The sequence below is a fragment of the Notothenia rossii genome, assembly GCF_949606895.1.
Source record: "Notothenia rossii genome assembly, chromosome: 1".
In the NCBI taxonomy this organism is placed as follows: Eukaryota; Metazoa; Chordata; class Actinopteri; order Perciformes; family Nototheniidae; genus Notothenia; species Notothenia rossii.
This window is the reverse complement of record NC_136912.1, coordinates 7,199,442-7,215,140: the sequence shown is the minus strand read 5'-3', so window position 1 is coordinate 7,215,140 and position 15,699 is coordinate 7,199,442. Positions and strand designations below refer to the sequence as shown.

The 15,699-nt window shown below is 43.1% G+C and overlaps 1 protein-coding gene across 1 annotated transcript in view; it reads right to left on the bottom strand.

Moving 5' to 3' along the window:
• Positions 1 to 15,699, bottom strand: part of usp34 (ubiquitin specific peptidase 34) — an 87,111-nt gene that overhangs the window by 30,254 nt on the left and 41,158 nt on the right. The window contains exons 26-40 of the mRNA XM_079691018.1: positions 14,329 to 14,457; positions 13,993 to 14,115; positions 13,444 to 13,527; positions 10,013 to 10,099; positions 9,454 to 9,654; positions 9,290 to 9,372; positions 9,133 to 9,173; positions 8,831 to 8,955; positions 7,915 to 8,067; positions 6,993 to 7,097; positions 6,066 to 6,160; positions 5,305 to 5,609; positions 3,493 to 3,656; positions 3,333 to 3,398; positions 1,510 to 1,656 (exon numbers count right to left, since the gene is read on the bottom strand). Coding sequence (XP_079547144.1) covers positions 1,510 to 1,656; positions 3,333 to 3,398; positions 3,493 to 3,656; positions 5,305 to 5,609; positions 6,066 to 6,160; positions 6,993 to 7,097; positions 7,915 to 8,067; positions 8,831 to 8,955; positions 9,133 to 9,173; positions 9,290 to 9,372; positions 9,454 to 9,654; positions 10,013 to 10,099; positions 13,444 to 13,527; positions 13,993 to 14,115; positions 14,329 to 14,457 — 1,908 coding nt within the window. The remainder of the gene's footprint in view (positions 1 to 1,509; positions 1,657 to 3,332; positions 3,399 to 3,492; positions 3,657 to 5,304; positions 5,610 to 6,065; positions 6,161 to 6,992; positions 7,098 to 7,914; positions 8,068 to 8,830; positions 8,956 to 9,132; positions 9,174 to 9,289; positions 9,373 to 9,453; positions 9,655 to 10,012; positions 10,100 to 13,443; positions 13,528 to 13,992; positions 14,116 to 14,328; positions 14,458 to 15,699) is intronic.

Sequence of the window (15,699 nt, the reverse complement as noted above, 5' to 3'; positions counted from 1 at the left end):
TTGGAGAATACACAAGAAATGCATTGGCATAGGAGTTGCCAGTGTGATGTGTGAAGTGGTGTGTGTGAAGCGTGTGAAGCAGTGTGTGTGTGAAGGTGTTTGTTTGTGTGTGTGAAGCAGTGTGTGTAAAGCAGTGTGTGTGAAGCAGTGTGTGTGAAGCAGTGTGTGTGAAGCAGTGTGTGTGAAGCAGTGTGTGTGAAGCAGTGTGTGTGAAGGTGTTTGTTTGTGTGTGTGAAGCAGTGTGTGTGAAGCAGTGTGTGTGAAGCAGTGTGTGTGAAGCAGTGTGTGTGAAGCAGTGTGTGTGAAGCAGTGTGTGTGAAGGTGTTTGTTTGTGTGTGTGAAGCAGTGTGTGTGAAGCAGTGTGTGTGAAGCAGTGTGTGTGAAGCAGTGTGTGTAAAGCAGTGTGTGTGAAGGTGTTTGTTTGTGTGTGTGAAGCAGTGTGTGTGAAGCAGTGTGTGTAAAGCAGTGTGTGTGAAGCAGTGTGTGTGAAGGTGTTTGTTTGTGTGTGTGAAGCAGTGTGTGTGAAGCAGTGTGTGTGAAGCAGTGTGTGTGAAGCAGTGTGTGTAAAGCAGTGTGTGTAAAGCAGTGTGTGTGAAGGTGTTTGTTTGTGTGTGTGAAGCAGTGTGTGTGAAGCAGTGTGTGTGAAGCAGTGTGTGTGAAGCAGTGTGTGTGAAGCAGTGTGTGTGAAGGTGTTTGTTTGTGTGTGTGAAGCAGTGTGTGTGAAGCAGTGTGTGTGAAGCAGTGTGTGTGAAGCAGTGTGTGTGAAGCAGTGTGTGTGAAGGTGTTTGTTTGTGTGTGTGAAGCAGTGTGTGTGAAGCAGTGTGTGTGAAGCAGTGTGTGTGAAGGTGTTTGTTTGTGTGTGTGAAGCAGTGTGTGTGAAGCAGTGTGTGTGAAGCAGTGTGTGTGAAGCAGTGTGTGTGAAGCAGTGTGTGTGAAGGTGTTTGTTTGTGTGTGTGAAGCAGTGTGTGTGAAGCAGTGTGTGTGAAGCAGTGTGTGTGAAGCAGTGTGTGTGAAGCAGTGTGTGTGAAGCAGTGTGTGTGAAGGTGTTTGTTTGTGTGTGTGAAGCAGTGTGTGTGAAGCAGTGTGTGTGAAGCAGTGTGTGTGAAGGTGTTTGTTTGTGTGTGAAGCAGTGTGTGTGAAGGTGTTTGTTTGTGTGTGTGAAGCAGGGTGTGTGAAGCAGTGTGTGTAAAGCAGTGTTTGTGAAGGTGTTTGTTTGTGTGTGTGAAGCAGTGTGTGTGAAGCAGTGTGTGTGAAGCAGTGTGTGTGAAGCAGTGTGTGTGAAGGTGTTTGTTTGTGTGTGTGAAGCAGTGTGTGTGAAGCAGTGTGTGTGAAGGTGTTTGTTTGTGTGTGTGAAGCAGGGTGTGTAAAGCAGTGTTTGTGAAGGTGTTTGTTTGTGTGTGTGAAGCAGTGTGTGTGAAGCAGTGTGTGTGAAGCAGTGTGTGTAAAGCAGTGTGTGTGAAGCAGTGTGTGTGAAGGTGTTTGTGTGTGTGTGAAGGTGTGTGTGTTTACCAGCTCCTGGGACATCTCCTCGATCTTGGTGATGAGGTCGGTGAAGAACTCCGTCATGTCCTTCTGCTCGCCGGTGTTCAGCGGCTGTTTGTCCATCGTGTACGTTTTACAGAACGGACGAGGGTTGTACGCCTTCCTCTCGCTCTCCTGGAGACAGAGGGGGTTCAGATTAGATTAGGTTTAGATAATGAAAGAGTCGTGGTGTTGTTGTTCAAACTCTGTCTGCAGAGCTTCAAATGAGTCCTGTGCCGTTAGTAGTGCTTTGATGAATCCATCACATATTTCCTGGATTAAAACAATTAATTGTTTGGTCTAGAACATTTTAGAAAATTAACTTGTAGACATGTCATCAATTTAACCAATAGTCGAGTAGATACGCAAATGTATAATCTTGATTTAGTTCATTGAGTCTGTCCCAGAGTCTCCAGCATTAGTCCCACCAGAGGAACAATGTCTCTCAGAAACACACTGGGTTCACTTTAGCAAAACTCAAATTGAGCCGGATCATCGTCCCAGAGGACTTCTGACACAGAGTGTAGCTTGCTTATGAAGGTGTGTCTTTTTGCAAAGAAGTGGAACTTCTTACAATGTATATTGTGTTAGGATGAGCTATTCCTTCAACCTTCTGTTTGTGCCCTATAAAAGAAATAATGCACTTGAATCTAGGGCGGGGGTGCACGTTTTTCACATCCTTATTTTATTACTAACCTCTGCTCTCTGTAGCGTGAATATCAAATCAAAAGTAGATGATGATTTTAAAAACACGTACCGTAATTTTCGGACTATAAGCCGCGCCTTTTTCCCTATTTTTCGACGCTGCGGCTTATATAACGGTGCGGCTAATCTATGGATTTTTACAGCTAACGGCCAACACCTTTAACTCTATGGGCTCTATGGCCGGTCCGCGGACCCCCACCTTTAAGCGGCGGGTTCCAGCAGGAAAAGCTGGAGGCCGGAAAAGAGTGAGACAGGTAGCGCGCAAAAGTAAAAGTGGAACCGAGAGTGGTATGCCGCTGCTGCGGCTTATATTCAGGTGCGGCTTATAGTCCGAAAATTACAGTACATCCGTTTTATTAGTTCTATGTCCTATACATGAGTAACACCTACGTCACTTCCGGGCAAAAAGTACGGCTCCGCCCACTTTTGGGTGAAAGCAAAGCCGTCATTTGAGGCGGTCAATACAAATTCTGAAGTTTTTGCCAATCCGATCAGAAGTTTAAGAAAACCGTGGATTTGTGGATCTTCAAAGAGCCCGATCACGACAGGCAAACAATTACATTCAATCATTGGAAATGGAAATCGAAGAGCGGGCTCGATATATGGTTAAATATAGCAGTTGGAGATCGATGTCGATGAGAGTAACATCTACGTCACTTTACGGCCCCGCCCACTTTTGGGGGAAACCAACGCTGTCATTTGAATGGTGATCAAGCCTGAAGCCACAGAGCTCTTCAGTAACTGTCCTTTTCTCTTAGAGGAAGTCCAGGAACACGCCTCGCTGATGAGAGGAAAAGCTGGCGAAAATCACGGCCTCGCCTACTGATTTTAATTTAACCATACATCGAGCCTGATCGTCGATTTCCAATGATTGAATGTGATTGTTTGCCGGATTGGCCAAAACTTCAGAATGTGTATTGACCGCCATTCAAATGAAAGCGTTGTTTTCCCCCAAAAGTGGGCGTGGCCGTAATTTTTGCCCCGAATTGACGTAGGTGTTACGCTCATCTATATATATTCATGTTGCCCTGTTAGAGGAGCCTGTGACTTTAGCTACGGTGTAGATATGGCATTGACAATCAAGCCTTGAATTGAATAAAACTCACCATGAGATATGTGAACATCTTCTGCAGCTCCAGCAGCGTGGTCTTGTGTTTGATATCCTCAGCGTACTGCACACACACACACACGCAGTATAAGAATCCACACACTCTTCTTAATCTGAATGAGGTTTTGCTGCCCTCAGTTCGTCCTGCAGGCACTGACCTTGGCGGTGAACACGGCCTGCCGCGCCTCGGGGATCATGTAGAGCTGCTGGATGGTGGAGGCCAGGTAACACGTGGCCCCGAGGTTAGTCAGACCCACGAAGCGACACTCGGCCCGAACGTCGTCGTGGGGCCAGTAGTCCCACTTATACGGCGCGTGAGAAGCTGGAGGATGAATAAAAGAACAATGTAGTTAATGAGGGAATGTAGAGCGTGGCTTCTTTGGTGAACAAGCTGGTCGTTTTGTCTGTGATCTAGAAATGAAATGTACATTCATCAATATTTCTATGAACTATCAGAATTGTTTGAGCTTTTTGTTTTTAAGCACATTTACTGTGTAGTTCATTGACGTATGTCCCAGAGTCTCCAGCATTAGTCCCACCAGAGGAACAATGTCTCTCACAAACAGACTTTAGCAAAACTCAAATTGAGCCAGATCATCGTCCCGGAGGACTTCTGACACAGTGTAGCTTGCAGACGATTATATGCACGTATACCGTAATTTTCGGACTATAAGCCGCGCCTTTTTTCCCATTTTTCGACGCTGCGGCTTATATACCGGTGCGGCTAATCTATGGATTTTTACAGCTAACGGCCACTAGGGGACCTCCTAAATCTATGGATTTTACTGGTTACAGTCCACCACCTTTAACTCTATGGGCTCTATGGCCGGTCCGCGCCCCCCACCTTTAAGCGGCGGGCTCCAGCAGGAAAAGCTGGAGCCCGGAAAAGAGTGAGACAGGTAGCGCGCAAAAGTAAAAGTGGAACCGAGAGTGGTACGAGAGACAGAACGAGAGCAAGACAGACAGACATTACGAGAGCGAGACAGTTTGTCCCCGTACCACTGGTTGAAAACCACTGCTGTAGATCACTGCCGGTACGTGCGCTGGGAGCGCACCGTTTCAGTTTGAAAGTTGAAAAGTGTGTGTGTCTGAAACGCTATGTGATACAGTACAGTTTACACAGTACATGTTCTGTAGCTACTATTGCACTAAATGCTAACACTTGAATACGTTATGCAAATATGCAACTTGTTTGTTGAAATGTTAATAAATGGGAGCTTCCTCAAACAGCCATCTCTTTCCCGACAATCCCCTCTGTGCACGAACCCTTACATATGGTAATTAAATATTAAAACACCTGCGGCTTATAGTCCAGTGCGGCTTATATATGTACACATCATTCAATTTAGCTGCTGCGGCTTATATTCAGGTGCGCCTTATAGTCCGAAAATTACGGTATATTATTTGTACATATAGATATACTGTATATGTACTTTAGGAAGAGCACTAGGAAATGCCTTAGTGTCTGACATGTCCTATAAATAAACTTGCCTTGTCTCAAACATCACAACAATATCAATTTTCGTCTGTAAAGTTTTGTTTACAAGGAAATATCTGTACGCTTATGTGTCTTTTGTGAAAAACCGTAACCAAAAAAAATCATAAAATAATAGAAAACATGATAAGCTAAGCCGGTAGTGGAGGAACTTTAAAAACACCTCCCTAATAGTGACAGTTCATGCCCCTCTTTAAATGTTCACTAACTTATCCGTCGGACAATTTAAACACAAACAACCACAGAGATATTTCTAACAGCTGGGATAGCAAACTTTCAGACTTACAATAAATCACATTTTGAAAGTTGAAGACACTTTTCTGTTTAAGCCATTTTAAGACAAGATAAACCCTCATAGATCCCCTAATAGGGAACATCAGGTGTCAAAGCAGGAATAAGAATAAGAGTGCAGAGAGTTATTTTCTACCTGGTAACCAACTTTAGATATAAAGAGACACGTAGTTATCTTCCTCACCTTGCATGTGCTGGGACATGACCCAGTTGTGCAGCAGCCGGTAGTTTTCCACGGATCCCTTCACCGTCTCCACCAGCAGGTCGTAGGCGGCGGCCCGGGCGGCGTGAGATTTACATTTGGGCTGAGCGCGGTCTGCCAGGCTGGGCAGGAGGAAGAGGAGGTTGTGCACGTCGCGCAGGAACTCCTGACCCTCGCGCGAGAACTTGAAGGGAGGTTTGTGTTTGAGGACGCTGGTGGCGAGACGCAGGAGGCCGGTCAGCCCGTCGTCCTCGATCATCCCATCCTGCTGGTCCAGGATCTCACGGCTGAAGGAGAGACAACCAGGTCATGGTGGGAGGTGGAACTATTTATTTTATTCAATCATTATCTATTAACTAGCTGTTTTTGTTTATATAAAATGTATAATTATTTAAGTTAAAGTAATTCTTTATGCTTTTATTTTGAAGGCGGTTTGGGGTGATGGGGATGATTGTATAAATTGGACACAGGTGGTGGGATTAGCGCACCAGTATGTTTTTTTAAATCAGGGAAAACACAGGAGAAGCCATTGTTTGTTAAATATTGGATAATTGGAATTCATAGACAATGAATGCACAAAAACAACATTCTTGCCTGGAAAATTGATTATTCTCTGCATGAGATTCGCTTTTCCTGGTGCTTCAGCGGCAATTTAAATTAGAATTACAGTTACAGTTCATTTTCATTCATATACAGTTTTACAATATATATGTATCTCGTGTTTTCAGAGCACAGATTCTGACCTCCGGATGCAGTCGGCGAGGTGTCGAGCGAGAGCGTCCAGGTCGAGCAGCGTCGTCTGCAGCGGGGCGGCCAGCGACAGAGAGGGAGAGACCTTCTGTGAGTTCAAACAGACCAACACTAGCAGCAGCTCCATGACACATCAACGCAATGCTACACAAATAAAGGTCCCCTATTATCCTGTGTTTCATCAATGTATCACAGGTCTCAGATATATACAGAGCCTGTCTCTGATTGGCTGAAACACCAAACAGATCGTTGCAGCATTACCCATAATCCCCTCTGTTTCAGCCCTGTTTCAAAAGTGCTGATTCTCTGTCTGTTACTTTAGATGAAAATAAGGAGCCCCTCCCCACGCCCCTCTGAGAGATATTTGGTTAAAAAGAACACAATGGTGCTCTAGGAGGAGATTCAGGTGATAAGGGGGGGGGGGGGGGGGGTACCTTGGTTGCTGATTGGCTAATGGTTACTCAAGCCAAAACATCGTTATGACATCATAAAGTTGCCAAAATCTGATCAGCTCATTTTCAGACAGGTTTTTATAGAAATGGATCAAAAAGAGAGAGAATCTTTGTTCCTGAAACTTTCAGAGTCTCTTTCCACAGAGGGGACACATGTTGATGTAGAAGAGACATGAAGAAGAGGGGACACATGTTGATGAAGAAGAGACATGAAGAAGAGGGGACACATGTTGATGTAGAAGAGACATGGAGAAGAGGGGACACATGTTGATGTAGAAGAGACATGAAGAAGAGGGGACACATGTTGATGTAGAAGAGACATGAAGAAGAGGAGACACATGTTGATGTAGAAGAGACATGAAGAAGAGGGGACACATGTTGATGTAGAAGAGACATGGAGAAGTGGAATAGGGGACCTTTAAATAACCAGATATGATCATCAGTAAGTGAGTTGGGTAAGGGTCTCACCTGGCTGGCGTCTTTAACGTGGATGTTGTCGATGAGTTTGCAGAGCAGCCAGAAGTATTCCTTACAGCCCGTCTTCAGCAGAGGCTCCTCCTCATAGTCCTCCACCTGCAGCAAACACACATTAGCATCAAACTCACTTCTTAACAGAGAAGAGCAAACATTTTTGACTCTTTAAAAGTTCATTTAAACCATAAACATCACACAGTTTCAGTCTATGGAGGCAAAGTGTCTGCTGTGATGTGACTTTAAGGTCAACCAGATTTGTGTTAAACTTAAATCTTGCAAATTAGATGCTTAATTTTTGGCAGAACCTGTCTTGATTAGAGTTTATCAATTGTATCACTACCGACTACTACTGTACCACAATACTATATTTTATATTTCATCTAAATGTATTATATTCTAGTGTGTGTGTGTGTGTGTGTGTGTGTGTGTGTGTGTGTGGTTTTTGATATTTCTAAATAGAAAGCCTTTATGTGTTTTAAAAAAAATAAAAAAAATTGGGATAACAACATGGCTTTGGTTGAGATTTATTAAATGTAAATATGATTGTTTGTTTATCTACAAAACATATATATATACAAATATATATGTGGTGTCCCAGTGTCTCCAGCACCCGTCCCACCAGAGGGAGAAATGTCTACCAGAAACAAACTGGTGTCGCTGTAGCAAAACTTAAAAATTGAATCAGATAATGGTCCCGGAGGACTACTGACACAGAGTGTAGCTTGCGGTGTGTGTGTGTGTGTGTGTGTGTGTGTGTGTGTGTGTGTGTGTGTGTGTGTGTGTGTGTGTGTGTGTGTGTGTGTGTGTGTGTGTGTGTGTGTGTGTGTGTGTGTGTGTGTGTGCATGTGCGTGTGTGTGTGTGTGTGCGTGTGCGTGTGCGTGTGCGTGTGCATGTGCATGTGCATGTGTGACCCACCCTGAGTGGTTTGAGGGCCTGAGCGTCGGGCAGGAACTTGAGCAGCGTGGAGGCGGCGAGCAGCAGGAAGGATCTGTTGATGGACTCTCCGCTCTCCAGCCCCGACAGAGACAGCTTGTAGAGGCCGTTACACGCCTCGTGTCTCACCGCCGGCTGAAAACAAACACCACACGTCAGACAACAAACTAAAGAAACAACAACAAGTGTTATTTACTCCAACTAATATTTGTTTATTGCTTAAAGAGTTTTCAAATTCATGTAACTTTAACGTGTTCTTTTATTAAATGCACATATTTTATTCCATTCTACTTCAATGTAAACACTGCTATATTTTACCATATTTTTTATAATAATACATTTATTTTGGGGGGCGCCTTTCATAACACCCAAGGACACCTTACAGGGCATAGGGGCAATTCAATTCAATCTTTATTTCAAACTCAAGGTCGATATCACTATCAATATAGGGAACAATTAAAACAGTGGATTTAGTGAAGTATCAGCCGGGGTAAGACAAAGACAAACAGGAAATGGACTACAAAAGGACACAAAAGGACACAGAAGGACACAGAAGGACACAAAAGGACACAAAAGGACACAAAAGGACACAGGGTACCATTTATAAAGAAAATGCCAGTTTGAACAGGTGGGTTTTGAGTTTTGAAAGTTGTTATGGAATCAGACTGTCGGATGTGTAGTGGCAGGGAGTTCCAGAGTCTGGGAGCCGAGCAGCTGAAAGTTTATAGTTTTTTGCAAACTGTTTTTAATCATTGTTTTACTTTTATGTATGCACCACGACATCAAGTTAAATTCATCGTACCTGCCTGGTGATAAACCTGATTCTGATAAGATCACATAAATGAACTGTTCGTGCATGAGTTAGTTTTATGTCTTTGAAAGCTGTTTCCAGTCTCACCTCGGGCACCAGCAGCGTGAGTTTCTTCAGCCAGTCGTGAAGATGGTCGCTGTCGGCCAGACTGGACTTCACCGTGGAGGAGCAGTGGGCCCAGCTGACCAGCAGCCACATGGAGTAGTGGGTCACTGGGGAGGAGAAAGAAACATCAGTCGTATCGCTGTCACACTAAACTCAGATGGGTTTTCTTATTTGAGTTGAGAGATGTTGAGGTTTCTCTTTCCTTCTAGCTTTCAGAATTGTATCAGCGTGTTAATAAATTGAACGCCAAATGCTAATGGGTATCATTTGTAATCAGTTCTCACCTTCATGACGAGACCTGTGGTCAGACTGAGCCTTAAGAACTCTGTTGAACAAAAAGACCACATGCAAATTATACTTGATATATATTTAGTATTTAAAAAAGAATTAAAATATCTGAAAGTATATTAAGTACCAGAAGAACATGTGTAGTGTGCTCACCTGTGTGCGAGGTTGTCGTAGGTGTAGGCCACGTTGATCAAGCGTTGGATGAGGTTAGTACCCTGAACCAGGCTGAGGAACACCTGCAAACCACCAAAGATCGTTCAATCCCAGAATAAATCAATTTAAGCTTTTTAGTTTGTTCTATCTCGTGGAACATTTACCTCAGTGAGTCGAGGGATGTGCAGACCCTTCCCGTGCTCCACGGTGGATTTGCGTGATTTCCCCGGCCACGCTCGTTTGCGCTGACTGTCTGCGAGGCCGGACCAGGAGAAGACGTCGTGGTACGCCAGGTCCAGGTCAGCTGGGTCCACGGCAAACTGACAGATCAGCTTCTGCAGGCAGGCGAGGCAGTCGAGCAGCCACTGAGGGAGAAGGAGAGAGAGAGATACAAAACACACACTCATTGCAGGAAACACAATGTGAAGAGAAATGGTCAATGTTTAAGATTCAAACCAGCGACAAGGAATACTGACTGATTGAGTATTGAGGAACTGTTCTGACAAATGGTCAAATGAGAATGTGTCTCCCAACTGCATTGTTTATTTTGTTTGGGTTGTCATGAACTCATGAAGATCCCCCAAGCAGCTGTGAGGCTTTACAACATGCAGCTTTGTTAATAAAACACACATCAAAGAACTTATTCCATGAATATCCAGGACGTTCTTATTATTTATTGTTTCCCCTTTGAAGTAGATTCTAAAGGCAGGTGTTCTCTCTCACCACAGTCCAGGACTCCTGGTCTTTGGGCTCCAGGATGCCCGAGTTGAAGATCTCCAGGAGAAGCTGCAGACCTCCAGAGGAGACAAACTGGAGGACAGAAAGACACGTATTCAATCTAACAATAACCGTTTCTAATGTATGTTTTTTATATTCTACATGAGCAGATTTGTTTTGACTGATCCACAGGTAGATCTGGTTTGCAGATAAAACCACAAGAGATCCATCATGTTGTTTATTCTGGTTATATTTGCATCTTTACTTAAAAACAAAAAATGTTAAAGGTCCCATGTCATGTTTTTCTGGTTATTACCCGTCCCCTTGTGTTTTATGAAGGTTTTTCTGTATGTAAACGCTCTGCAGAGTCACAAACCCTCAAAGTACACCCTGTAGCGAGTAAAACTCTAACACAGAAAAGACCTGTCTATGCTGCCCCAGAACGCCTCCTTGGACATTTCTCTTTTTCCATTGTTTGCTTCCTGGGTATAGTGACGTATTTCAGGTATAGTGAGGTATTTCAGGTATAGTGACGTATTTCAGGTATAGTGACGTATTTGGGGTATAGTGACGTATTTCAGGTATAGTGACGTATTTGGGGTATAGCGACGTATTTCAGGTATAGTGACGTATTTTGGGTATAGCGACGTATTTCAGGTATAGTGACGTATTTTGGGTATAGCGACGTATTTCAGGTATAGTGACGTATTTGGGGTATAGTGAGGTATTTCAGGTATAGTGACGTATTTGGGGTATAGTGACGTATTTCAGGTATAGTGACGTATTTGGGGTATAGTGACGTATTTGGGGTATAGCGACGTATTTGGGGTATAGCGACGTATTTCAGGTATAGTGACGTATTTTGGGTATAGCGACGTATTTCAGGTATAGCGACGTATTTGGGGTATAGCGACGTATTTCAGGTATAGCGACGTATTTGGGGTATAGCGACGTATTTCAGGTATAGTGACGTATTTGGGGTATAGTGACGTATTTCAGGTATAGTGACGTATTTCGGGTATAGTGACGTATTTGGGGTATAGTGACGTATTTGGGGTATAGTGACGTATTTGGGGTATAGTGACGTATTTGGGGTATAGCGACGTATTTCAGGTATAGTGACGTATTTTGGGTATAGCGACGTATTTCAGGTATAGTGACGTATTTTGGGTATAGCGACGTATTTCAGGTATAGTGACGTATTTGGGGTATAGTGAGGTATTTCAGGTATAGTGACGTATTTGGGGTATAGTGACGTATTTCAGGTATAGTGACGTATTTGGGGTATAGTGACGTATTTGGGGTATAGCGACGTATTTGGGGTATAGCGACGTATTTCAGGTATAGTGACGTATTTCGGGTATAGCGACGTATTTCAGGTATAGCGACGTATTTGGGGTATAGCGACGTATTTCAGGTATAGCGACGTATTTGGGGTATAGCGACGTATTTCAGGTATAGTGACGTATTTGGGGTATAGTGACGTATTTCAGGTATAGTGACGTATTTCGGGTATAGTGACGTATTTGGGGTATAGTGACGTATTTGGGGTATAGTGACGTATTTGGGGTATAGTGACGTATTTGGGGTATAGCGACGTATTTCAGGTATCGTGACGTATTTCAGGTATAGTGACGTATTTGGGGTATAGTGACGTATTTGGGGTATAGTGACGTATTTGGGGTATAGTGACGTATTTGGGGTATAGCGACGTATTTGGGGTATAGCGACGTATTTCAGGTATAGTGACGTATTTCAGGTATAGTGACGTATTTGGGGTATAGCGACGTATTTCAGGCATAGTGACGTATTTCAGGTATAGTGACGTATTTGGGGTATAGTGACGTATTTCAGGTATAGTGACGTATTTGGGGTATAGTGACGTATTTCAGGTATAGTGACGTATTTCAGGTATAGTGACGTATTTGGGGTATAGTGACGTATTTCGGGTATAGTGACGTATTTCGGGTATAGTGACGTATTTCGGGTATAGTGACGTATTTGGGGTATAGTGACGTATTTCAGGTATAGTGAAGTATTTCAGGTATAGCGACGTATTCCAGGTATAGCGACGTATTTGGGGTATAGCGACGTATTTCGGGTATAGTGACGTATTTGGGGTATAGTGACGTATTTGGGGTATAGTGACGTATTTCAGGTATAGTGACGTATTTGGGGTATAGCGACGTATTTCAGGTATAGTGACGTATTTCAGGTATAGTGACGTATTTGGGGTATAGTGACGTATTTCAGGTATAGTGACGTATTTCAGGTATAGCGACGTATTCCAGGTATAGTGACGTATTTGGGGTATAGCGACGTATTTCGGGTATAGTGACGTATTTGGGGTATAGTGACGTATTTGGGGTATAGTGACGTATTTCAGGTATAGTGACGTATTTGGGGTATAGCGACGTATTTCAGGTATAGTGACGTATTTCAGGTATAGTGACGTATTTGGGGTATAGTGACGTATTTCAGGTATAGTGACGTATTTCAGGTATAGCGACGTATTTCAGGTATAGTGACGTATTTCAGGTATAGTGACGTATTTGGGGTATAGTGACGTATTTGGGGTGTAGTGACGTATTTCAGGTATATATTTCGGGTATAGTGACGTAACGCCAATCTGCGGAGCCGTTACGTTTGGAACAATCCGTGGACACACACACACACACACACACACACACACACACACACACACACACACACACACACACACACACACACACACACACACACACACACACACACACACACACACACACACACACACACACACACACACACACACACACACACACACACACACACACACACACACACACACACACACACACACACACACACACACACACACACACACACACACACACACACACACACACACACACACACACACACACACACACACACACACACACACACACACACGGCGGGACGTTGTGAGGCTCGCTGCTGCGAGGAGCGGGACGCTGTGAGCTGGCTCATTGGTGTGGGGTCGGCGAGACACCGCAGAACTCAGCCTGAGCACACACACAAACTCCTAGCCAGGCTGCGGGTGTGTGTGTGTGTGTTCCGGGCTGGGTTTCGCTGTGTCTTGCTGTCTCGCAGACGGCCACTGGGCTCACAGGGAGGAGGGGGGGGGGGGGGGGGGGAAGGAGCTCTAAGAAGCCGTTTAGGACAGAGAGTGAATACACATACTATACAGAGATGCTGTATGAGATGTGAGTTTGGAAAATTGCACAATTTATATCTATTCTAGTAGACCTCAACAATGGAATTATGATCAGTAGAAATGGCCATGACATGGGACCTTTGACTACAGTGAAAGTGACCGTAATGGAATCAAATGTAGTTTCTGAGAGCCTTACGGTCTAAAAACAACAGCTCAATAAAGTGTATTATTTTTCTGTAACAGATAGAATATGTGGTACCTTGCAGCTCCAGGTGTTCTTGCTGTTTTCTATCTGATCCTCGCTGGAGTCGTCAGAGTCTGGATAAAGATCGCTGTAGCTGCCCTGAACACAGAGACACACACACACACACACACACACATACAGAGACACACACACACGCACACACAGTTAGATTTACAAACAGTGGAAGCAAGTACCAAGAATGTACTAGTGCAAGAAAAAAGTCTAATGCATTGTGGCTGTGTTTGTAAATGACAAATTATTGTGACAGATTACCATTTATTATTTTAAAGATCCTTACTAAGTATCAATGATTGACCTGAAACATTTAATATCTTCATTTCTAATATGTTGTTCATCTCATACAAGCAGGTGTGCTTTTATAAGTTTGTGTTTACGAACCAATAAACACATGTCTATGCATCAAAACGATAACAACAAAGATTATACTTTATTTAATCTATGAGGTTTTTAGAAAAGTGTTTATTTGGCTAAAAAATGTTCAACAAAATGACAAACCAGAAGCACATATGTTAAATGAAATCAAAATGATGGTGTTTCTCTCACAGTAGACTCTCGGTGGATGCGTCTGTTGGGTTTTCCCAGAGCCTCGATGATCTCCAGAGCGTAGAGCAGCTTGTGGGGGCTTTTGATCCTCAGGAGCTCCTTCCAGCACAGACCCTCCCCATTCTGCACAGAAACACACACTCAGGTCATCTCTGTCCGACAGATACAACGTACAGCAACTTGAATGTGTGACTGCATTCTCCATTTCCTCCTCATGAACTTCAATTCGGCATTTCCTGTGCTTTATATTTACTTTTAATAAAAACACATGTACATTAAATCTGCTCTTTATTTCCTTTAACTTCTGAAGGTTGTTGGGGAAGTGTGGTGACTGACCGTGTCGTCTGAGATGTTCTGGAAGGCCTGAAGCATCTTGGGACATGTAGGAAGAAGCATCAGCAGCTCCCAAACCCGCCGGGACAGATTCTCTGCGTTGAGGTGAAGCTCCTCGCACCGTGCACTCTGCTTTAAAACAAAAACACACATTCATGTTATAACAAAGCTCATATAATGTTGTCCTCATTATGAGTTGCTTAGATTAATACTTTAACTCAGAGGTGCCAAGGTAAAAAAATACACATTTATTGTTATAGAAACACTCATATAATCTCTAGGGCAGGGACTTTAACGCGTTAATTAAGATTAATTAATTACACAAAAATTAACGCATTTTAATCGCACTTATTTTTGCACCGCGGAACGTTTCTCACTGGATGAGTTTCAGGGGTACCGATTATACTGGAGCACCAACTAACGCTCATGACTTCAAACAACAACAAACCACAGTGAACAATAGTCAAACGTGAAGGAAGAAGCTGATGAGACCGCTTTGGTTGGCCCCGTGGATGGGACATTTTGTTTTAAAAAACGGACGGATGGAAGCATCGATAAGAGCACAGTTGTTTGCAAATTATGCAAAAAGGAATTCGCATATCACCGCAGCACATCAAGCCTCAAGTATCACCTCAATGCAAAACATATAGCAGCTAGCGTGGAAGCTAGCGTGGACGTTAGCCCGACTCGGAGTACAAGGACCCACACCCAATTCGCGTTGATCAAACAGTGGCCTATGCAACAGAGAGATTTTATTTTTCATCAGGATATTGGAAGAATAGGAGGGATTGAGGTCAATCACTGGCACTTTTTTATTTTATTTTAAATGGTACTATTTATTACGTTGTTGGTGCAACTGGCACTTTATGTTGAACTGTTTATTGTTTTGGCCAAGGTTATTGAGAGAGTTGGACTGAAATTGATTAGATTTTTTAAACCAACTGTTGGTAAATCAACAATGTCTGTTATGGCCTCTGAAGCAACAGAGAGATGTTTTCTAATAGTCAGGGTTTCCAATGTTCTGAATGTACTTGAAAGTATTGTGTTTTACTTCAAAAACAAAGTGTTATAGTTTACAGAAGGTCTACCTACCTATAGGCTACCTGAATCTCTGAAATGTACTATATTCCTAAATATGCTATTGCTACACTTTATGGCAAAAATTGCACTTTTCTGTTGGTCTTGGTTAAGTACCACCTTGAAAAACATAAACAATATGTTGTTGCTTAAGCTTATGTATTCAGTCATTATTCAATGGTATACTAAAATCCATGTGAAAAAAATTGCTTCTCACTGTTCTCAGGTCAAATATTTATATGCGATTAAAAATGCGATTAATTGCGATTAATTAATTACAAAGCCTCTAATTAATTA